The sequence below is a fragment of the Colius striatus genome, chromosome 3 (assembly GCF_028858725.1).
Source record: "Colius striatus isolate bColStr4 chromosome 3, bColStr4.1.hap1, whole genome shotgun sequence".
Classification (NCBI taxonomy): Eukaryota; Metazoa; Chordata; class Aves; order Coliiformes; family Coliidae; genus Colius; species Colius striatus.
In genome coordinates, this window is record NC_084761.1 from 83,407,445 (window position 1) to 83,432,536 (window position 25,092).

At 39.9% G+C, this 25,092-nt stretch overlaps 1 protein-coding gene across 1 annotated transcript in view; it reads left to right on the plus strand.

The window, feature by feature from the left end:
- Positions 1-25,092, plus strand: part of PROM1 (prominin 1) — a 63,159-nt gene that overhangs the window by 19,081 nt on the left and 18,986 nt on the right. The window contains exons 4-12 of the mRNA XM_061992482.1: positions 4,596-4,654; positions 7,296-7,322; positions 8,911-9,116; positions 16,108-16,228; positions 18,868-18,931; positions 21,175-21,264; positions 22,575-22,792; positions 23,736-23,810; positions 25,000-25,063. Of these exons, the coding sequence (XP_061848466.1) occupies positions 4,596-4,654; positions 7,296-7,322; positions 8,911-9,116; positions 16,108-16,228; positions 18,868-18,931; positions 21,175-21,264; positions 22,575-22,792; positions 23,736-23,810; positions 25,000-25,063 (924 nt within the window). The remainder of the gene's footprint in view (positions 1-4,595; positions 4,655-7,295; positions 7,323-8,910; positions 9,117-16,107; positions 16,229-18,867; positions 18,932-21,174; positions 21,265-22,574; positions 22,793-23,735; positions 23,811-24,999; positions 25,064-25,092) is intronic.

The following is a 25,092-nucleotide window of genomic DNA, read 5'->3' on the forward strand; positions in this document are numbered from 1 at the left end:
CATGGTTAAACAGGGAACTGTTGGGCAAGCTTGAGTGGAAGAAGAGAGTCTATAGACCATGGAAGGAAGAAAGGAATGGCCACTTGGGATGGATGTAAGACTGTTGTCAGAGGATGTAGGGAGGTAACTAGGAGACCTAAAGCCTCATTGGAGTTCTACCTTGCAAGGGAGGTCAAGGACAAGAAGGGTTTCTTCAAACATACTGCAGATAAAACTAATGCTAGAGGCAACGTAGACCCACTATTGAATGAGGCAGGTGCCCTGGTGACACAGGATACAGAGAAGGCACAGTTACTGAATACCTTCTTTGCCTCTATCTATACTACTGCAGACTGTCCTCAGGAGCCCTAGACTCTAGAGGAAGTCAGGTTAAAGGAGGAGTTATGTTTGGTTGATGAGGACTGGGTTAAGGATCAGTTGAGCAGTCTGGATGTACATAAATCCATGAGCCCCGATGGGATGCACCTGTGGGTGTTGAGGGAGCTGTTGGAAGTCATTGCTAAACCACTCTCCATCATCTTCAGTAAGTCATGAAGAACAGGAGAGGTGCCTGAGGACTGGAGGAAAGCAAATGTTACTCCAGTCTTCATAAAAGGCAAGACCAGTCAGCCTCACCTCCATCCTTGGAAAGGTGATGGAATGACTTATCCTGGGTGCTGTCTCCAGGCAGTTGAAGGTCATTAGGAGCAGTCAACATAGCTTTACCAAAGGGAAGTCATGTTTGACCAACCTGAGAGCCTCTTATGAAGATCTAACCAGATGGATAGATGGCTGTGCAGTGGCAGTGGATGTGTTTTGTCTTGATCTCAGTAAAGTATTTGACACCGTCTCCCACAGCATCCTTGTGGCAAAAGTGAGAAAATGTGGGCTGGATGATCAGGTAGTGAGGTGGGTTGTTAACTAGTTAAAGGGAAGAAGGCAGAGAGTTGTGATCAATGGGGTATGCTCTAGTTGGAGGCCTGTGTTTAGTGGAGTCCCTCAGGGATTGGTGCTGGGACCAGTGCTGTTCAATATCTTCATTAATGACCTTGATGAGGGAACAGAGGGCATTGTCAGCAAGTTTGCTGATGATCCTAAACTAGGGGGAGTAGCTGACACACCAGAAGGCTGTGCTGCCATTCAATGAGACCTGGACAGGCTGGAGAGTTGGGCAGGAAGAAATCTAGTGAAATTCAACAAGGGCAAGTGTAGAGTCTTGCATCTGGGAAAGAACAATCCCATGTACCAGCACAGGTTGGGGAACGAACTCTTAGAGAGTGGTGTAGGGGAAAGAAACCTGGGGATGCTGGTGGGCAGGAGGATGAGCATGAGCCAGCAATGTGCCCTCATGGCCAAGAAGGCAAATGGCATCCTGGGATGTATTAGAAGGGCTGTGGGCAGTAGGTTGAGAGAGGTTCTCCTTCCCTTCTACTCTGCCCTTGCGAGATCATATCTGGAATATTGTGTCCAGTTCTGAGCCCCTCAGTTCAAGAAGGACAGGGAGCTGCTGGAGAGAGTTCAGTGCAGGGCCACAAAAGTGATGGAGTGGAGCATCTCCCTTCTGATGAAAGGCTGAGGGAGCTGGGGCTCTTTAACTTTGAGGAGACTGAGGGATGATCTCGTTAATGTTTACAAATACATAAAGGGCTGATGTCAGGAGGATGGAGCCAGGCTCTTCTCAATGATGTCCAATGATAGGATAAGGGGCAATGGGTACAAGTTGGGACATAAGAGGTTCCAAAGAAGTACAAGGAAGAATTTCTTCCCTGTGTGGGTGACAGAGCACTGAAACGGGGTTGTTGAATCTCCTTCTTTGGGGATATTCTGGGAATATTCAAAACCCACCTGGATGGGTTCCTGTGTGACCTTCTCAGAGCAGTTTTGGGGGTTAGGCTTTGGGGTATTTTTGTTTGGTTTGTTTTTCGGATTTTTTTTTAACCGTTGAATGTTCTCTTTGGAGATACTCAAATCCTGACTGGACATGGCCCTAGTAACCTGTCATAGGTGACTCTTCACTGATGGTCTTGAAGGGGATGTCCCTTCTAGCCTCAGCCATCATCTGATTCTCTTGAGTAGTTTTACACGTGAGTACTCATATGCATATAGATGTTCATATATATTTATGTGTGTATAGATGTATGTAAAATCTCTTTTTGTTTAATTTTCATTTGAATTTATGATGAGGACACTCAACTAGAGGAATGGGTAAAAACTTTCGACTTCTATTTAACAGAAGAGGCTATTGCTTTCAAAATTTTATCTTGTGCCAATTTCCAACAGTAGGAAATGTATCAAAGGCAGCTTCTGTCATTAGTAAAATGTAGATTTCTTACGTGCTTCCTGACAGTGCTTTCTCTCCTCCACTAAATTATTTACAGTAAAAACTCACCATGATTTCCTGAGGACCTGATCTAGGTGAACCTGCTTCTGCAAGGGAGTTGGACTAGATGATCTCTAAAGGTCCCTTCCAATCCCTACCATTCCCATGATGCTATGATTCTATAACTTTGAAGCAACTTGGATCTGAAGAGACCTCCAGAGGTCACTGGGTCCAACCCTTTTCCAAAAAAAGATGAACCTCTGTGTTAGGAGCAGTCTGGAAATGAGGGCAGGTTGCTGAGGGCTCTCCTGCTCTGCTTCAGAGCAGCAGCAAGAAGGGTGATGTCTCAGGGTCCTGAGCAATGGGCTCCCCTATTTGACTGTCCATCTGCAGATAGTCTGTATGACTTCCTGCCACTGAGGATTACAGAAACTGTTCCGTTTTTTCTCCTTTCCCATTGCATTCTGATAAAAGCTTATAGAAATTTCTCTTTAATGACTGTTCTGTGGTGTGTTGTCACACGATTCTAAATGGTTCAATAAATATGTAAACAAAAGGGTTATTTTAGCCCTTTCCTTCTCCTGCTTGCTAAAAGGCATTTAGCTGTAGAGAAAATTTCATGCATTATGTATTTTATGCACCAATGCTTCTTAAATTTACATATTTGGTAGGTATATAGATATAAATAAGAAAGCAATATTGCCTTGCTGCAGAAGAAAAAACCTCACTAACAGCTATTGTTAATGACATTTTGGAGGTTCATGTAGTTCTGCCTCACATCACTATGTAACTCCTTGCTGCTGAAACTCTCAGAGAAACATAAATGATACTAGGAATGGTCTTGGTACTGGGAGGACTTTGCTGGCTCCAGTGTGTGAGAAGTCTCAGAGCTGCAGTGGGGAATCAGTGGTGTGTGCCATTTCCTTCAGCGGTCTTCTGACTTTTGAGGTGCATAGCTTGAAAGAATTAGCAGGAAGGTAATAGCTATTCTTCCCAGGTGTTTATTTTACATGTGTTTTAAGTTTACTTCCTATTACTAGGAGATTCTGCCTTATCTTCTAGCATATGTTTAGTCTTCCCAAGATGAGGTCCTCTCACCTTGGACAGTCCTTGATCATCTGTTGCTAACACTCTTTCTGCATTTTAGAATATACTTCCCATCCTGTCTGTGGGTGACTTGTGGCTTGATGCTCCTTTCATGATACATGGACAGATATTTTCTTTTTTTCTTTTTTTCTTTTCCTGGCAGTCTTGCTGGCTGCAGCTTCCTCGCAGGGAGTAACTAACTTGAAACAGCAGTTGTTGCCTGACTGTGTTGTGTGTTTGTTTTGGTTTTTTTATTGGACATAGTTTTCTGCAAGGAACTGAAATTGCAGATCAATTGAATCCATGTTCCCCCTGCAGGGTGTTGGGAAGGGAAGGCTATGAATTCTATTTGCTTAGGAATTTGTTTTCCTGAGTCACATACAGGATTAGAGAGGTGTGAGATCACAGCCCCTGTCCACTCTGAAGATATTTCCTGAGTGCTACAATAAATTCTGAGAGGGCTTGGATTTTTGGGGGAGATGAACAGTCAGTTTTGAACCTCCAGGCCCTTTATTGATTCCCCAGAATAGGTAACTTACTGAAACTTTTTCTCAGGTGTATTGAGTTGCATGTGGGGAGGCTAACAATGAGGCAATAGCACCATGAAGTGCAGCTCTGTATGAATGTGGGCGGCAGAGTGCTTCACCTCGAGGTGTTATGTGCTCCTTCACAATGTGTTTCCTCTTGGTAAGTGGAGACCCAGGCACTGCTGCTGGTACATAGCCTAGCATGGAGCACACCCAGAGCCACTGATGCCGCTCTGAGGCAGAGGGTCTGCAGAGCTGGGGGTTTTCCCCTTCAAGTGCAGAGTGTCACAGACATGACCAGGAACCACAGTTCTCAGCATAGTTCTCAAAACCTCTACAAGGATAGGTTGGTAGTGCCCTAAAAAGGTGAGCTATTTGTTGCAGCTGTTATCAGTTGCTTGTTGAAAGAAGCTGCTGTGGTTAAATTACATTTACAATGTTAAGTGGCACTATTTTGTGTTAACTTTATACTTTCTTTTTTTGGTGGTGGTTGTATTTTGTCTATATTCTGAATGTTAGAAATGAGTGTGTTAGATGTGAGTTACTTATGTGCCTGCCCTCCCTGTTGATGTCTATTCTTAATTTCATCTTGCCCACATAACAGCAGAATTCATCTCATCCTCTTTCTCCTGTTTTTATTATTTATGTTGTTAAAAGTCTGCAATATTCTTTCTTATTTTCAGATCTCGTCAGAAAACTAGCACAGCAGAAGTTTGGAAACACACAGGGCGATTATCAAAAGGTAAATTGTCTGTGTGTAATCCGTGTAAAATTGTGAAAACAATGACTTTGAAATTCAGTTTTGTTTCTAAAATAGGAAATAGTGTTTTAAAGCTATCACAACAGGATACAAAGTGAAACCTGTCAATGATGTGCATGACAGTTTAATACAAGATTTGGGACCAAACAAAACCTTTACAAAAGTATTACCCAGAAAATGTAATCATGTACTGTAAAGAAGCTACGTATAGTTAAGGCTCACTTCTAACTTCCATCTGTACGTGATGTCTGTTGCGTAAAGATTAAAGGCTCTTTGTATTGACAAATACTGCTTGTGTTTAAAAATGGTCAGAGAGACCTGTTACTGCTCAGCTCTCATGTTAGCTTCAGCTGTTGTTCTCAGAAAACTGAATTGATATGCTGATTCTGGTCTCTTTGTAAACTGAAGTTTCCATAGTGTACGTGGGATGCTCAGTAGCAAGAGAAGATAGAACGTAATGTGGGTCTGACTTTAGGCTGTTCTCAGGGACTGTGCCCCATCTTTGAAGCAATGTCACTGTTAGAGTTCCTGCAGTTGGAAACTTAACCAAGACCATGGAGTGTTAATCTGTGAGCTACTTGGTTATGGTCCCTGCAATATAGTGTATGTTAGGAAGATGAGTATGGAACTTGGCATCCAGGCACTGAGCTGTTCCCTCAGAACAGAATGACCTGAATGATTGTGAGGGTTGAGGGTGAAAACCTTGTGCTTCCATGTCTTCCTGACCACAGGCTTATCACTCCAGCAGCTTGATAATGTCTGCATGCCATCTTAGTGTGTGGGTACTGTTGTCATCTTGCGTCAAGTGACTCTTGTCGATCCTGTGTGCCTATCTCGTGGGGATTGTGCCTGCACACCCAGGGAGGAACATGGGGTGGACTTGGATGACAGAGTCTTTGGGCAAAGGCATTAGACTGTAGGTAATCTACAGGAGTGCAAGTATAGTATTTAATACTCCTATGAAAGTCATGAGAAGTTTGAGACTAATCACAGCTATGTAGTGGAGGCACCCGTTAGTAACTGTGTAGTTAGGATAGGATCAGGATAGGATAGGTTCAGATAGTGTGTATTAGGAACATCTGGAAATTGCACAGTTGCTCAGAGGAAATTGGAAGAGTTTGCTTAGCTTAGCAAAACAATTGATAAGGAGTGTGATTAGCACTTATAAATCCATTGCAGAGGAAACATCGAGAAGAAAAAATGGCTATTTAGGTAAAAGGTAGTGCTATCACAGAAGCCAAGGGGCAGAAATGGGCACTGCATGCATCCATGCAGGACAACTCAGTAGTTCACTAAGTGTTGGGAGCAGCCCTTCAGGAGCGAGAAGAGGAAATCTGGTTTTGATATTTATCCTGTTAAATTTCTACTGTTGTTCCTCTGTATCTTTTTTTGTTTGTTTGTTTTAACCTATTTGTAGAGTGTGTTAGTGACCCAGGAGGCCTTTCCTGCTCAGTGCTGCGTGTTCCCAGTTGGACTGTTACCATCGATGTCTTGCCATCCCCTGTCGGGGGCCACAGTCTGCCAGGACAGCCCAGCAGCTGAGTGCATCTGCCATGCCTGCTCCAAGGGAGCCAGCTTGCTGCTGCTACCTTTGCGTTACTTCTGCTGGGACATGGGCTTGCTCAAAGTGTTCAAAATCACACTTGGTACTAGATTTTTAAGGGAGGATAAGCATGTGTTTTCCTCCCATTGAAAGTGTAGTTCCAATTATGATTTTGAACATTTTAAGTATACTGTACAGTAGAAGTTTCATAAATATGTAGAGGATGCTGAAAACTTGAAGGTTTCTAATCCTCACACATCTTTACGGGTCTTGCTGTCTTTAGACTTTCTGCTTACAGGAAAGGGGAAAGCATTATCAGCTGTGAACTTGTCACGCAGACATGAAGCCTGTCATACAGAGAACCTATTTCCATTGCGAAAACAAGAGGGAAATTGGCTTCTTCTGAAATTCCTGTCATTGAATTTTTAGTTTTTCATGTGTTCCTGAAATGCAGTTAAGAAATCAGTCAAGGACCTGATAAATAGATTTCTTCAGTCTTTCTTGAATACCTTTTGTCTTTTTTTACTTTACTTTAAAATAAATTTCTGTATAATGTAGTTAAAAGTGAAGGTAAATTCTGTGTGTAATGTGTTAAGATCCCAATACTGCTACTGAAACTGCTGCTTTAATGCCAAAATAAACTAAGTGTTGGAAAAGTTAGTCAGGAATCTCACAGGTCAGTTACGACAGGTGGAATTCGTGAAGAAATCACTAAACCACAAAGTAATGCAATCTCTGGCCTTCTGTTCTGTGAGATGTTGAAAATAATATGAAACAGATGCTCTGTGTACAAATAACTGGTTTGTCATTGTTTTAAGATGGAAATGTTTGTTGGGCAAATCCTAGATTTCTCTCACCAAGGAAACCAAGAAATTATCTGCTGTATATTTTATTGTAAATGTTTTTCATAATTATTTAATGGTGCTTCAATGCATTATTTTACTTTAGTGGCTTTTTGTTACTGTTTATGTGTTGTTAATTGTTTTGGACATGGTCGATTATTCATTATTCACATTATTTGTTTTTTGTGCATGCTGCCCATGTATTATACACATTCTTCATTTGTTTTGACTTCCACAGCCAGAAAATGTTGTCCTGACTCTTCAGGTAATGCCTTATGGTAGAAGTACTGCTTTGAAAAGAAACTAACCGTGTCTGAATACACTACTTCTATTAAAACAACCATAACTGGTTTTCATGTTATTTAAAATGTGTTTTTCCACCTAACCTATTTTCAAACTGATGTGGTCAAATAATTTCTGAAATATTCAGCTAACTAAAAGACAGTAATTCTTTTGCAAAAACCAGCCAAGGCCTTCTTCCAGCATTTAGTTTGTACTGTTGAGAAGGGATAATAGCTTTTAACCAGCAGTAGTAATATATATAAAAAAATAGATTTCATCCTAGAATTGGTAATTAGGTCAGAAATTTGCCACTCTGCTAGTGGTGATGGCTGCTGTATTTGGATCAGTTGGTAATTAGGGATTGTGAGGAAGGACATCAGCAAAGCTGGAACTGGAGCATGATTGATAGCTTGTGAGAAATTGTAACTTATTTTGCAGGACAATACACAGCCTCAATTTCATCCTTTTACTGCCAAGTTGCCCTTGTGCTGGCAGACCAGTAAAACGGAAGAGAACTCAAAGTACTAGTGTGTGAATTAGTTTCCCTAAAATGGGGAAAGAAAAGGAGGAGAAGAATGACTTATCAGGGAAGAAAGACCACTGAGACGTGCCTGCACTGTGCTATCTACCTCTGTGTGCAGCCACCTGCCCAACCCAGACCTGGAGGGCTTGGCTTGTATTTGTAGCAGAAGGAAGCAGCCCGGCCAGCTTGCAGCTTGTCCTCTGGAAGCCGGGTTGCCTCACGTGAGGCTGTGCCAGGGCAGTCCTCTGGAACCCAGGTCGTTTTGCGTGAGGCTGTGCCAACGCTGCCTGGCCCAGCTTCTAGGTCTTGGGGCACTGGCACTGCTTCCAGCGTAAAAGCTGGTTAGGGTATTACATTGCATCCTTCCCTTTCACTCCTTCCAGCTTTTGTAAGCAGCCTTTTAAGTTGCTGCCACTTTGCTTTTTGGCAGCAGAATAAACATTTTTACCTGAGAGAGCTTAAAATCCATTCCTTCATGTTTCTGGCCCCTAAGCAGTTTTAACTTGAGCAGTTTGGAGAAACCTCTGCCATTGCAATTGATCATTGATCATCCAGTGAAGTACTTCCCTTTGCCCTTCATACAAATCTTTCTCCTCATAACTGATTACAAAGGAGAGCAAGCTAAGCCCCTTCCCAGACAAAGTGTTGATCTAGTCAGCCTTGCTGACATTCATGGAGCCTCTTTGGAAACAGATGTGTGAAACAGCAAATTTGTGGTCCAGGAAATGAAATGTGTTCATTTTTAACCTGTTTCAATTGCATTGGTTCACATTTTTTTCTCGTGAGCATATTTCTCTCTTAGCACTCTCTCCTGTAGTTTACTTAGCTAATATTCTAGCGAAACAATTATTAGCTATCAGTGTCTACAATGTTATGTATCTTTTGGTTAGAAAAGTTGTCAACTGTTGACAAAGTAACACCAGATCCATAACCTCAGTCACTTAGTAGACGGTTTAGTCTGTAGTTTGATTGTTTAATTATCTGCTCTGTATTGATTGCAGTTACTGTGTGATATCTGCTGTTACCACTATTTTTGTCTGAATTACAGGCCATCTACTATGAAATCGGTTTTATAGTCTCCGCAGCCTTGGGATTGCTATTTATTTTGTTACTGCCTCTTGTGGGACTTTGCTTCTGTATGTGTCGTTGCTGTGACAACTGTGGTGGGGAAATGCATCAAAGACAGAAGAAAAATGCTGACTGTCAGAGGAGCTGTTTTGCAACATTTCTTTTTGTTGCTTCTTTAATAATAAGGCAAGTGTAAAGAGAACGTTGTGAAGCTTGGTATAGCACTGATTTTTGCAGTGTCATGTGACAACTAATGTTACTATATTAGCCTATAGGTGCAGAAATGATTTTACTCGACTAAGTGATATTATTGCTTATTAAAAATAATGTGACTGCATTGTAAAAATGCTGCTACCATTGCTATCTAAGGGTCGTGATGTACGCACTTAAGAGGAATGTAGGTGTGAAACAAAAGTAAATTAAGCCTAAACTTGTCAAATGAAGCTTTTGCTGGTCTCAAAATGGCATTTGCAGAACTTAAGAACATAAGATACTGTGTCCTATGTTCAATTACTGTCCCACAGAGAACTTGAGGTACAACATACTGCTTTGTTCTTGACAGCATAGTAGTGGTAAGAAAAGCAATTGTGTGACCTCCTTCAGTATTTGCTGTGCTCCAGATTTTTCTTATTAAAAATAATTGGTTTTCCTTTGGACACTGAGTTGTTGAACCCATACCTGCACTTACTGGAAAAACCCTGGAGTCTAGAGATGTTTTTGCACTGCTGCTGTTGGGAGCATACTCTGCTGCATGTGTAATGGGTGATGGGAGACTACAATCAAGACTTTTCCCTGTAGGTGCTTTCATGATGTCTTGTTTGCTTTCGGACTTTTTAATTTCCTTCAACTTCATATTTTCACCTGCCTACTATCCTTAATTTATGATTATATTAGAGAAAAAAAAAAAAAGTCTTTTGAGCTATGCTGTGTGACTGTTCAGTCAGGTGGGACTGACTTTGTCACTCCACTAAAATCTAGAAATTTTTTACTACTGTTAGTCAGAACAAATGGAGATCTTGCCTATGCTCAGACGTAGGTCACGCTGATATGTATGAGAACATAATCTTTTTCTCCCAGGCATCACTAACAAACATGGCTCTGAGGTATTATAATGACCAGAAAGCTGATTGGTTTTGTAGGTGATAGGTGCATCCCTGCCATTATGACAGGATGAAAGTGTTTTCTAGTAAAATGATGCCTTGAAGAAAGTAATTTGTTAAATTACCTCTTGGCATGCTGAAACTGAAGGTGGCTCCTGGAGCTTGCCAGCTATCTTTGTACCATGTTGCAGGATGCTCTAGTTAAAATGGCTGAGGAATGTTTGTTGTCAGCAGAGAGAGAAGAGATTGTCCCCCTTGTTGGTCTCCTTAACTTGTGCATTTGCTGCCAGGTATGCTTGTGGTATTGAGCATACCCAGCACTGGCAAATGCTTCTTCCCAGATTGTGGCTGGCAGATTAGCGATCTGTATTAGCATGCTTTCCAAGACTAGGGAAACTGCCTCTTCAACACATACTTTTTTTCACTTCTCTTAAAGACACTGGGAGTATCAGATGCTTACTCAAAGGGAGGAGTTGACTTGAGCTCTGTCTACAGGTTTCACAGGTGGAGATAATCTCATATGACTCTTTGGCTAAGTCTCTAATGCTGTGAGTGCTGAGCAAAGAAAGGTGGGACTTTGCAAGCCTGATAGTACTGACCCCAGGCTGTGAGTGCTTAGGTCTCCAGTACACCTCTGCACAAAACAGGATTCTGCTGCCTTTCCTGGATCTTCTTTCACAAGGGAAGAAAAGATACTGTGCTTGGGTCTATTTTTAGCTTGTGTCAGCTTGCTTGCTGCTGTGCTGGAACACAAAAGGACAGTCTTTTTTTTTTTTTCAAGTAAACTTTTTATTTTTTCAGTCCTTAGTATGGAAAGGTGAGTCCAACCTGGGAAAGACAGGACAAATGCATGGTAGAGAGTATTAGCAGGGAAAAGAGTCCAAATCATAGAATGGAGATCTTGCAAAAGACTATGTATGTAGGCAACAACTCTTAAACTCCAGTAACATGGGGATTGCTTTTCTGTGTGTCAGCATGCAAGTTCACACTGACATCCATTTGATGCTAATGTAGATTTTGGAAGATGAGATCTAGTAGACTTTAATCATGAGAAACATAATTTCTTCTCAGTTTTCTGCTGATACAGTGCTTTGGTAATTAGCAGGCAGTTTTAATACTAAGTTTACTGAAATGATATGTTAGCAAAATACAAAGATGACAGGTTGTGTTTTATTTATTTATTAAAAGTTCTCTACCTAGATCTACTCTATGAAGGTCTGTAGGTAATAAGGAGAGGTACAAGAAACAGGTTAGAAGACTTGTGATTATGTACACAATTGTTTATCCTAAAATAAAAGAAAAGGAGGATGAGGGGAGACATGATCATTCTCTACGTCTACCTGAAAGGCAGTTGTAGAGAGGTGGAGGTCAATCTTTTCTCCCAAGTAAGAAATGATCGGACAAGAGGAAATGGGCTCAAGTTACCCCAGGGAAGATTAATGTTGGACATTAGGAAGAACTTTTTCACTGAGAGGATTGTTATGCATTGGAACGGCTGCCCAGGGAGGTGGTGGAGTCACCATCCCTAGAGATGTTCAAAAGATGTATAGATGAGGTGCCGAGGGACGTGGTTTAGTTTAGTGATGGCCTTGGTCGTGTGAGGTTAGTGGTTGGACTCAATGGTCTTAAAGGTCTTTTCCAATGAAAATAATTCTGTGATTCTAAGTAGGCCTTAAGTGTGTCCTTTTCCAGTTCATGCACTTTGTGTTTTAAGTATTTCTTTTGGCAGATTACATGCAAAAATTACATGCAATGTTTTTGGTAGTTCAGAGTCTTAATACTCTGAATCATAAATCATTTCAGTTGGAAAAGAATGTCCTACAAAGTAGGATTCTATTACTAAAGAGTAGAAAATCAGGATACAGAAATTTACACAACTTGTATTGGAAGTTCTTTCTTGAAATTGTGAATGTTATTATGAGTGAAGGTAGGGAAAGCGAAGTCTGAAGGAAGGGAATGATACTTGGTATCTTGGCAAGTATCCTGCTCGGGCTCCGTGGAAGTCCTCTTGCTTGGCAAGTTTGGTAATGTGTGTTGTTCAGGACCTGCAATCAACAGCATCTGAATTTGTGAAAAAGTTGGTACAGAAATTTGTAGCTCTTTATTCTTTTACATTCAGTAGCTAGTAGTGAGGAAAGTAACATTCTTCCAATATATGTCTGTTCACAGTTTCTATTCTGAAGAAAATAACTTGAAAAAAACTCGAAAACTTGAAGTTTTTTGCAAGCACCGCAAAAGGAAAAGCACGGGTTCCCTCCTGCAACTGGATTAGTATCATTTATTATCAGTCTATGAATCCTAGAATCGTAGAATGGTAGGATTGAAAGGGACCTTTAGAGATCCTCTAGTCCAACTCCCCTGCAGAAGCAGGTCAACCTAGATCACTGATAAGAAACTGAGTGTGGAATATCTGACTCCTGAAAAGATTGTTTAAGCAGTTTTCTAATCTCTTATGGATTTGTTTCCTACTTTAAGACTTTCTCTTGTGGCTGCTCAATTGCAGATCTGTTCCATTGCAGATTTTTCCTCCTGTTTTTGTGTTTGTTTAGTTACATTTAAAATGTAGTCACAGTTGTTCCCAGTGCCTTGTTTGCTTAAAGCATCTCTGCTTTTCCTCCCTCTCCTTAGAAGACTGGAGAGAAAAATGGTCGCGCTCAAGTCTTAGAAAGTACTCTTTTGTTAACTTCCACTTGACCTTTCCTTTCTGTGAGCATATCATTGAAAGGACATAAAATGTTATCTGTCCAAAGAACAAGGATTTTATTGTAAACTCTGAGCCTCAGAGTGAGACATAAACATTTACCTTTCCTGATAGCTTGCAATAGCTTATCTATTTCTTGTCACTGTACAGTGAAGGTAATTGTTTTTTTAAAACATAAAAAATGTTACATGTGTCCAAAATGAAACCACAGATGACTTCTTATTAAAAGTGTCCCTGTTTCTTGGCATTTTATGTGTTTTGAGCTCTCATTCCATGGGTGGTAGCTGCTGATAATGGCTGCTCAAGTGTTGGTCATAGTGGAAAAAAACTGCTATTTGCTGTTACTTTGCTGTTAGTGGGTTCTGGGAAGGTAGTTAGTAAGGAGACAACCTCTTCATATCAAAGTTTGTCATCTTGTTCTCAATATTTTTGGATATTGAGAAAATTGTTAGTGAATTGATCTTAAAAGAGCAGTGTCTGTAGCACCTAGCCTTGCCATCTCTCCCTCTGTCATGCTCTGAAATCACAATTCTCTGACAGAGGGTATTTGTCAAGGCAGCAAAAATTCATGTACTTGAGCTCAATTTTACAAGGAGAACAAGTCTTTACATTATTTGGGAAAGCTAAAATAGGAAAAGCAAAATAAAGATGGAAGATGTGGTTTTGGATCGCTGACATAAAGAGAGATGAGCAGCACCAGGGTCATTGCTCCTGTCTTGCCAGGATTCACCAATCACATCATTTTAGGTACTCATTTTCTCTCAATCTCATTTTTCATTTAGGTGACTGTGTTATGACTTCCTTCAAACATAAATTATATGGAGCACGAATTATACATATCGTATATGTTTTGCCCCATAGGGAGTCTGGTATGTGTTTTCTCAAAGCCCTACTTAAGAATGTTAGTATTTATGTTGTCTTTACACCCCAACTCAGGAAGTTTGAAAGTATGGGAGGTGTACAGTACCATTTGTGATAATGACTCTCTTCTCCTGTCATTTGGTTATCTGTGGTTGTGTTCCAGGTACTGCCCCTCTGGCATTGAGCTGTTGAGCTACGATGCAAAGTAAAAGGCTGAACACACGTGCTGTCCAGAAATTGCCTGTCATGCACCTGACTGCAGCCTCTAGGCAGTTTGCCCTCTGGGGACACATAGTGCCAGTGTTGAGAGGATCCATGCTGTCTACCAGTTAAATCTGTGGAAAGTTAGCATTTAACCCATCAAGTGGGTTTGTAGTCGGTCTGCTTTTGAGGCTATTACTCCTCTGGTGATTACTGTTGATTTTTCTGGTACTTGTCTGAAAGGTTAGTGTGGTATGAATGTGAGGTATTTGAAAACAAAAATCATCCTTCTGTTTAAGTCTGTTTTATGCCTAAACTAAACAAAAAACTAAAGAACATACATGCTCAGAAACCTCTCATGGGACTTTTAATTGCCTTTTTACTTACTGTTTGTGCAGACCTGCTATGCTGTAATTAGAATTTTACAGTGGGGAATGATCAAGTAGAAAATAATCAGCAGCACTGCTGACTGGAAGTCTAGCTCACTTTCCAGCTTTTGTTTTAGTATCAGGAATGCTTATATATTATTTTAGCATTAATAGGGACTATTTGTGTGCTTTAAAAAGAACTATGCAATTATGTAAATAAATTAGGCCATTATAAGTAAATGTTACTGAAGTTTTCAGACATAAAATCTTCCTTTTCACAATTTGCTTATGAGCATTTGCTTGTAGCTATGTTAAGGTTAATGATACCTGCAAATGAGCCTGACATTTCCAAGTCTCCTACAATTTACCTAGGCTATTCACATTGTCTGAGAGTATCAATGCAGTGCTGTCTCCAGGCATTCAAAGGACAAGAGGATCATTAGGAGCAGTCAACATGGCTTTACCAAAAGGGAAGTCACATTTGACCAACCTGAGAGCCTTTTATGAAGATGTAACCAAGTGGACAGAAGGTGGCAGTGCAGTGGATGTGGTTTGTCTTGATTTCAGTGAAGCATTTGACACCGTCTCCCACAGCATCCTCACAGCAAAAGTGAGAAAGTATGGGCTGGATGATCAGGTAGTGAGGTGGGTTGTTAACAAGTTGAAGGGAAGAAGGCAGGGAGTTGTGATAAACGGGGTATGCTCTAGTTGGAGGCCTGTGTCTAGTGGAGTCCCTCAGGGATTGGTGCTGGGACCAGTGCTGTTCAATATCTTCATTAATGACCTTGATGAGGGAACAGAGGCACTGTCAGCAAGTTTGCTGATGATCCTAAACTAGGGGAGTGGCTGACACACCACAAAGCAGTGCTGCCATTCAACGAGACCTGGTCAGGCTGGAGAGTTGGACAGGATTCAACAATGACAAGTGTAGAGTCTTGCATCTGGGAAAGAACAACCCCATGTACCAGTACAGGCTGGGGAATGAACTCTTAGAGAGTGCTGTAGGGGAAAGGAACCTGGGGGTGCTGATGGGCAGCAGGATGAGCATGAGCCAGCAATGTGTGCTCATGGCCAAGAAGGCAAATGGCATCCTGGGATGTATTAGAAGGACTGTGGGCAGTAGGTTGAGAGAGGTTCTCCTTCCCCTCTACTCTACCCTTTTGAGACCACATCTGGAATATTGTGTCCAGTTCTGGGCCCTTCAGTTCAAGAAGGACAGGGAGCTGCTGGAGAGAGTTCAGTGCAGGGCCACAAAAGTGATGGAGTGGAGCATCTCCCTTCTGATGAAAGGCTGAAGGAGCTACGGCTCTTTAGCTGGGAGAAGAGGACATTGAGGGGTGACGTCATTAATGTTTACAAATATGTAAAGGGCATGTCAGGAGGATGGAGCTAGGCTCTTCTCGATGATGTCCAATGATAGGACAAAGGACAATGGATACGAGCTGGAACATAATAGGTTCTAAAGAAACACAAGGAAAAAAATCTTCCCTATGAGGATGACGGAGCATTGGAACAAGCTGCCCAGATGGATTGTTGAGTCTCCTTATTTGGGGACATTCAGGAGCTACTTGAATAGTCCTGTGTGACCTGCTGTAGGTGGTCCTGCTCAGGGAGGTTGGACTGGATGAACTTTTGGGGTCCCTTCCAACCCTTGAGATTCTGTGATTCTGTAATGCAAATGGATGGTAACTCTACATTAACTCAATGTCATCAGAAGTTGTTAATGTTGCTTTTTCCATTTTTTTTTTTTAATTAGTAGTACAATGTTGACCTTTAAGGTTAATTCCTCTGCTCTGACTTGTAGTGCATGTGAGAACTTGTAATAAGAAGAGGAGAATGTATAAATTTGTGGAGATCTTTATTTTGATAATGTTGACTTTTTTTTTCTTCTGGTTTATGTCAGAATGGACATTTACAATAATAAATGTTCTCTGTATTTTTTGTAGTGTTGGAGTGCTCTGTGCATATGCTGCCAACCAGCATTTAACTAACCAAGTCCGAGGAGCAAAAAAACTGGTTAACAGCAATTTTAAAGATATGAAAATTTTCCTTAACGACACTCCAGCGGTAAAGAATTTTTTTCTTTATGGGGAATTGGGAGGGAAGAGGTGTAAGAAAGAATTATGGCAGGAAATAACTGTTTCTTCCTACTTGGTATAAATCACATCTACAGTACTTCTTTTGTTCTTTGTGTGTAAGTCTCATGAAGTAGAAATAAATGACTCAAAGTAAGACATTTTCACACAGCAGTAAATGTTTGTGAATACAGTTCAGAAGTTACTCAAAGATTATTCATTCATCGGGATAACTCCCAGAGTATGCTCCTATGATGCTTGTAGGCTGTTTTTCTCCTATTGACATAGTGTAAATCAGTAGCAGAAGGTGAATCATTTGGAAAAATACAATTTTAAAAGGAGTATATACTGGAAAAAAAAAAAAAGATGTTAGATAAAAAGCTTGAATTCCTTGATCTGTTTCCTGTATGTACTTGGAGACTGAGCTACAATAACTTCTTTTCCAGAAATATTTTTAACTTTTTCTTCTTTAAACCAGTGCCATACTAAACATTAAAGATTCTCTCCTTTGTACTTTGAAACTTTACCCTTAGAGTCCCAAAAGCAGTCCTCTGCATTTCTTTTTTGCATTGAGAGAACAAAAAAATGCTGATAAGGAAGACTTGTAAACTTTCCCATGTACAAATTTCAATTCTTTATGGATTAGGAGGAAATTAGTCCAATAATCCTATTACTTTGGCTTTCATTGATTTTAATTACTTAAATTTAATGAATCTGTTTTACTTCCCTGTGACTGATAAATAAGAAATAGGTGGAATTCACAGAACTATGTGGGATCCACCATTGTGGCAAGCATCCCTGTCACAGTAACTGTTGGTTGTTCTCTGCTGATGGGACTACTTGAGAACAGGAGACATCTCAGGGATGCTATTAAATGTTCCATATCTGGAGTTGTTCCCTAAACAGCTCTCCATTTATGCATGGGGTTATGACAGTCCAGTGATGGAGATATATGGCAGGAAGTGGAGGTCACAACAGCATCACTCTCTTGAAATGAGAGTGCCTTTCATCAGTCTGGAGCTGACTCAGGGTGCAGGAAGATGTGATCCATTCGCATCAGAAATCACTAGAGTTCCCTTCACAGCGCACTGAGTGCCAACAATAGGAGCCATTGGAACAGAAGAGTTTGAGTAGAAGTAACTATCTTAATAGAGAAAAAAATAAACACTAGCTAAAAAGTTAAGAAAAATACTTGAATTCTTGAATTTAAGTGTCAGGACTTGAACACGTGTCAGGAGTTCCTCAAAATGTGTTAGATAGTAGGTTTTTAGTTTCCATATAGGATTATTAACTTTAAAAGTTTGATGACAATAATGCATCATCTGATATATTTTCTAAGTCAGAGGAAGTAGGTGAGTATTGTGTGTACCTGCAGATGTTTTTAATAATTTATGGAATATAGAAGGACTTCAGCTTCTTGAAGAAGTCATAGAAGTCAACTAATTGGCTGTGAAGCTCTGAAATCCTAGCTGATGTCCTTGACTCATCAGTACGAGGTGTACAGCATGTAAGAGGATTTGTAAAAAGAACTCGTGTTAAAGAGTCCGTGCCTAAAAGATTGGCAGACTGTGTGTTGTGCGATAACACTGTGTTAGTTACACAGAACTGCCTTTTCTCTGTGACACTGCTGGAGACAGTGCAAAAGCTGTAGCCCTGCAGAATTTTAGTCCTCGGGTTAGCCTAGGAAGACAAACAAATAAACAAAAATATACCTACAGCCTTCCTAGTAAGAAACTCATTTTTCTCCCCTTTTTTAGAAAAGGACATCTGCCTCATACTTTGTCATTTAATTACATCCTCTGCTGTATGATCCATAGGTTGGTTTGAGAGTGTTTTCTTGTCTGTTATTGTGACCTTTACTCCACAGAAAGTTTGAGACTGCAAGCCACATGCACTTTGGTACACATTTGAGTCATGTTTAAAATTGGAACCCCGTTTGTCAAGCATTTTAGCTTTTCCATTACTATAACTCAGGGTAGGATCTGTAATGTATTATTTTAAACATGATGAAATTAATGAAGATTATTTAATATCTTTCCAAAGTTGATATAATAAGATTCCACTTGGGATGGTTCTTTGATAGCCTTTTGTTGAAACCCAGGATCTGGTGATAACTAAATTGTTGGTTTATACTGTTAAAGTGACTTTCGAGAGCTCGAGTTGTTCTTGGGCCAAGAGAAGCTCTGAGAGGCTGCCAGATACAAGCCCATCTGGTTGGTTAATTGCTTCAGAATTATCATCCCATCAACTTGCTGCATGTCTCTCCAGGAAGGAGTAGCTAATGCCACTAGAAAATCAAAGAAGAGATGAAGACTTGCAAAACTGTGTTGGCCCGAGTGACTCAAAGCCTTCATAGGGTTGCAGTTCCTGCTATTTAACGCTTTCAAGCAGATTCATTTAGCCCATAGATGTTCCAATTAAGTAGATTTCCGAATTAAAGGTATCATTTGTTATGTGCAGTTCTGCCAAGCAACTTAAAAATACTTAGTTAACTGAAAACAGTGGAGAGGCAAGATTTGGGGATTGGCAAAAATATTTTGATTGGGTCAAAGTGGCAATATTACTTACTATTTAAGGCATTATCTTTTTTTTTGTTATGTTAATAGTTCTTTTTTGTCATCTTGTTTTTAGCAAATTGACTACTTGGTGAGCCAATACAACACAACTAAAGATAAAGCACTCTCTGACCTAAATAGTAAGTACTTTGAATTAAAGGCAGTTAGCAATGTGGATTTAAAGACTTGAGTAAGGTGATGTAAATAGCTCATGATGCAAAGTGAAATTTTACTTATGAGAACATGCTTTTCAAAGTGCTGTTCTGTGGTAAATGAGACTAAAACCTAAAGTTCTCTTCACATAAAATGCATCAGAGCTGATGTAATGTATACTATTTTCTGAAATAAAAGTCTTTTATTAAATTATTTATACAATAAGTCAAGCTATTATTTTATTTTTCTTTTTATAGTTCACTAACCACTAATACTTAATACTTTTTTGGAGTATTATTCCTCAGTTTTTAGCTGTGAAGACAAAAGTCAAGGAACAGAGCTACTACTTGTTTTGATGGTTCTAACGAGTGAGAGATCTCTTGTGTTTATTTTTTTATTATGCCATTGTCTTCTACTTAGCTAGAAGCTGAGATACAAGCTTTATCATATTTGCCACTTCAGAATGAACAAGTGGATAACAGGAAAATGAAACTTGTAATACAACTGCTGCACTTTGCCTTCAGCACAATAACAATACAAGGTGTCATCTTTTAAAGCTCTTAATAGCAGAAACAAGCAAACCACAGATTTTTTTTTTCACTTAAAAATCACTTTCCAAAACCAATAGTAGAAAGTACTGGCCATATTTAGTGCAGATTAGAATTCAAGATGCATTGTTAGCAGGTGTTAATAAATGTGTATAGGTCTTCATTTCAGACTGAAGTAAAAAACAGAAATACTAAACCATTGAAAGAAAATTGTTGCTGGGATCAAACTGTGCAATTGTGGCAGCATGCCATTTATCCCAAATTAACTTATGCCCAGAATCTATGCTTCTGGCTAGGTTTAAAATGTATTTAAAGGTAGTTTTCAGTGCGGGCACTTTGGTATACCCTGAGGTCAAAGTGTCTTGTCTCTGTGACACTATGATTCTTGCAAAAGTAGCAGTAGCAGCAGCTACATAGTCCTCCTCCTTAATTCTGAGCAGGAACACTCTGGTCTAAAAATATATGTTTGTCATCTTTAAGTCAATAATAATAATAATAAAGATAATTTGATGCCTGCTTTTCAAGTAGTAGCTTGTATCTTCCCCAGCACTCCAAACCAAACTTTCAAATTAAATATTTATTTGTTGTCAATGCCAATGTAATATGTTAGTTAACAGGAGCCTAGCTGGATCTATGATTGGAGTGCTCATCAATAAATAAAGATAGCTTTTATTTTCTTTGAAATACCAGAATTAACTGTGTGACACCTGGGAACAAAAAGATTTCATTCTAAGGGAATCAACAGTAACATAAATCTCAAGTGAAATGTAGATGAGTTCAGTTTGCCCACCCTAAGGAAATGCTGAAGGCTGTTTTCTGCTTCTCATCCCAAGCCAGACATGACAGTGCTGACAGTAATGGATGCTTCTGTACCATGCAGTATTCCCATCTCATCAACAGCAAAAAACTCAAAAAGCTGTTTACCATGACCTGAAAATTGAGGGGGCCTAACAACTGCCCAAAAGGATGCAATTGTTAAGATGCTTCACCAAACTCTGCTTGGCCTTTGTCATCTTGTAGAACTGAGCTTCATTTCTGTTTGTGGGCAATGAGACAGGAGGGTTTGGAGGCTGGGATAGGTATGGGTAAGAATGAAGCATCAGTGCTGAGTGCACTGTGTCAGGGGACAGGGGCTGGAGACATGCGCTTAACACGCTGAAGAGATTTCAGCAGAGATGACTGGTGGCAGGTCAGGGTTGTGGGTGACCTCAGTATTGCTGGATACATGAGGAAGAGGAGAAGAATCTGTTTTCTAGTTTCTCTTATGCTATGCAAACATAGTGTGTAATGAAAGACTGTACCACAGAATTCCTGTCCAGGTGTTGGACATCTTTAAGATAGATTGTGGGGGAAAAAAACATGTGTTTCTAAAAAAGTAGTTAATGCAATCAAGTACTTATCTTGGAGCTTGTTGAAACGTTATGTGTGTTTACCTATATGGTCACGTGCTAATGAATGTTCTCTACCATATTATGATTTACTACTTTCGTTTATAGGTCTCTGGCAAGCTAAAGGAAAACTGTGTTCCTCTGTTGTCTTATGTCACTAAGTTCTGATTTTCAGGCCTTACGGAAATTTTAATAACATATGTATACTTTTTTGAGTAAGAGTCTGACAGCACCTATGCTAAAAAGTAGCTTAAGTAGTATGTAATGGCTTTTCTTAATCTCTCCATACTACAGATGTTGGACCTTTGCTTGGGAGCAGAGTTCAAGAACAGCTGGGAAGAGAAGTACGGCCCGCACTTGATGCAGCTCTGACAATGGCAGGAGGTAAAGATGTACATATTGTTGTACTAAAGTTCTGTTGCCATGGTAAGACAGACATCATCTGTCTAGTGCACGGCATGGGATGACTTTATGCAGTACCATGATTCAACTTACCATTTCTCTGCATCCCTTGATATTTCTTTTCAACTGAAGGTTTCAGATATTTTAAGGCTTATAAATATATTTAAAAACTAATTCAAGAATTCTGTACTATTGTTGATACTGAATTTTTGGCAGTCATTGAAGACTGGAATCCAGATGAAATCCAAATTCTATGCTCCAGGTTGTTGTCCCTTTCCATTGAGCATAAGGGAGATTAGGAAGACTGTGCTTTAAGAGCTGTCCATAGGTCTTTGCAAGTTAATCTTCAACATGTCAGGGAATGAACACACAATGGCCTTGTCCTGTATACGACCAAGTGTGTTATGAGACTGCTAGTCATAATGTCATCATGTTTAGCATTGCTTATGATAATTCTATTTCCCTGTAAAGAAAATATTCCTTTATTTTTTCTATTTAAGAGTTTCTTTTCAGGAGTCAGGTACAGCTTATAGAGCAAAGGGAAAAGCATCTTTGAAGTTGTCACTTTGTGTTTTTTTTACCCATGAGTTTTTTCTCATTTACTCGTCATCATTCTCCTTTTTTGCTTTATTTCCCTTATTTGTCTTGAAGTCAAAGTGGAAAGGGCTATCAAAGGTAAACAAATATGATAAACCTTGTGTTGTGTCAAGTGCACTTTGTAACTTGTGAATTTTTAGTTGTATCTGTGTTGGATTTTGTGTATTAAACACCTGTTCAGTGGGATTTTTTTGTTTGTTTGGTATGATTGGGATGAAATCTAAAGCCAGACAGTGTTCAACAGTCATTAATGCTTGCCTGATGCAACATGATCTCTTTCCCTTTCATCTTGCAGCTCCATAACTTGTGAGTTGGATTGTAAACAAAATACTGAAAATACTGTGGGTTTTCTTCTAATTTCTAATGACCAAGTGTTAAAGTTCATTACTGAGACCACTGATTAAGGAGCTGTAGGGGAAAAGGTAGAAAAGAGTAATCTGGGAAGTGAATAGAATCACAGTAAAAGTAGCCCAAGCACATTCATTTGTTTGTAGGAAGACGTAAGTGATGTACTTTTATGTGCAATAAATAGGTTTTCTGTGGTAGAAGATTTTCTGGGAGGAAGGCAGGGTTATTGAAATCAATATTGTTAGGAATATTGTAGCATTTACACAAATGCACTTTATCTTCAGGACTGTATGTATAGACTGGTTTCTAACTAAAGATTCTTTTCCAAAAACTTCACATCCTTGCAGCTATCAGAGAAACGAAGGAAGCACTGGAGAATGTGAGTGTATCTGTAGAGGTTTTGCAGGAGGGAACAGAGAGGCTTCATGCAAACTTGACAGACGTTAAAATGCATCTAAGCAACACCCTCAATGATTCTGCATGCACTGCGGCTCAGGCTGCCTCAACTTGCAATATCATCAGGAATTCATTAAATCAGCTGAACATCAATGCCAACTTTAGTGGGGTAAGAGGATATTTTTCAGACTGTTACAGTGTGATTGCCTTGAATAAGCCCAGTAATGTCTCTGCAACTTAATGCGTACAGTGTGTACTCTCACTTGTAAGATAAGTGACCTTCCCTTATTCTGTGTTTCTGGGTAATTCCAGGCACTGTTTTCATGTTTTGTGTAGAAGAGGATGGAATATGTGTGAAGCAGCTATGTTGAAGTGCTGCTCTGGGCAGTGAAATAACCTGCTCTCTCGAAAATGCTGAGGATAAGCTTTGCTTTTGTACTGCAAAGGTTTCAGGAGTGTGCTAGAAAGATTCTGCTATGAATCACAGAATGGTAGGGGTTGGAAGGGACCTCTAGAGATCATCCATTCCAACTCCTTGCTAAAGCAGATTTACCTCGATTAGGTTGCACAGGAACACATCCAGGCGAGTTTTGGAATCCTCCCAAGAAGGAGATTCCACAACTTCCCTGGGCAGCCTGTGCCAGGGCTCCCTCACCCTCACAGGAAAGAAATTCCTTCTTATGTTCAAATGGAACTTCCTGTGTTTCAACTTTTACCCTTGTCCTGTCACTGAGCACTACAGGAAAAAAAACTGGCCCCATCCTCCCGACATTCATCCTTTAGGTATTTATAAGCATTGATAAGATCCTCCCTCAGTCTTCTCTTCTCCAGGCTAAACAGCCCCAGGTCTCACAGCCTTTTTTTTTTAGGAGAGTGCTGTTTCGTTCACCTCATCATTTTGGTGGCCCTCTGCTGGACTCTTTCCAGAAGTTCTCTATTGTTCTTAAACTGGGGAGCCCAGAACTGAAGGCGGTATTCCAGATGTGGTCTCACCAGGGCACAGCAGAGGGGAAGGACAACTTCATCTTTCTAGTTTCTTTACCATTGAAATATTTAGAAAATTAGCAAGGCTACTACTCTGAAGTGACTCCAGAACACTTTTTGCTTTCTAGTTGCCAGGAGTGGGTTCACAGCTTGCGAAAGTCAATGATGTCCTAAGAACAGACCTTTCTAGTCTGGTTCAAAAGGTATGTTTCTCGATAGACTTGTAAACTGTTTAGTTAATAAACTCGCATACTTGTGAATCACTTGTTTTTCCTTGGCTTACTCAAGCAGAATTATCTTATCCTGCCTTATCCAGCCTCGTGGTAGATATCTCTCCTTGTTATTCCACTGTTTGACCAAGATTTAATATTTGAAATTATGATTGTAGTGCTTTATATCCCTAGGATAGTACAGATCAAAAACGTATTGGTAATTGTCTACTTGAAAGAACAATCCTTAAAAAAAAAAAGAATAAAGGCAGAAACATGGGTCTGGTAGCATGATCTGTATTCTTTTGGTTCAAACTAAAGAAAAAAAAATATCCACACTCTCCCAAGAAGTTGTATTGTGTTCCAGCTTTTTTGAAGTATGCCTTTCAAATTCTTCATGTGTGTATTGATACTAAATTTGATGCACCGGATCTAATGTGATTAGTATTCTTGCAAGAATATCTACAAAACACCATGATTTTCACCTAGGAAAAAATGCTTAATTTGAGCAGTTTAAAAATCTAGTGACCTGAAAACATTTGCTAGGAAGAGAGAACCCTTTTTGAAAGCAAAGACTGTGCATAGAGGACTCAGACCTCTGCCTGCTTCTCAAGTGATCAAGCCTGCAGAAAGACTTCAGTCATCCTCTGACTGCTTCTTTCTGTCCAGATGAGCTGCTGAGCTTGGTCTCCACAGTTTAGACCCTTTCTTTCTGCTTCTCACTGAAGAAAACACTGCAGTGTCTTTAGAGGCAGTTGGATTTCATCATAACATTAATTTCGTGTTCGGAAGGCATAGAATTGCAAAGAGAACTGGTAGTAGGCAGTTGTGAAGTTGCACTAGTATGCAATGGTGGTTCTTTGTATGTGCATTCACAGCTCTCTGTTAGATCTGAGTGACAGCAGTACTAGAACATTTGAGATGATTGTGGCTCATGCTTGTATATTTAAATTTAGATAATTTTTTTCAAGTTATATCCTGGAGAGCAAACTGACTCAGAAATACACTTGAGTTCCTCTTTTGCTTTGACCTTTTCCAAACTGCATTGATAAAAAGGTGGGTTTTTTCTAGTATTACCACCACATAGATTTCAGTGTGTATATGCTTTTACTCCTTGTATGAAAGAGGAAAGATTGCAAGCAATTTGGTGATGAGAAACTTATTATCCAACTTCTATTCTCAGGGTTATGCAGCATTTAATGATACTCCGGATTTAGTGGTGAATCAAACCAGGAACATTTTATCAGGTGAGGGCAGACTGTCTTTTCACTTCAAT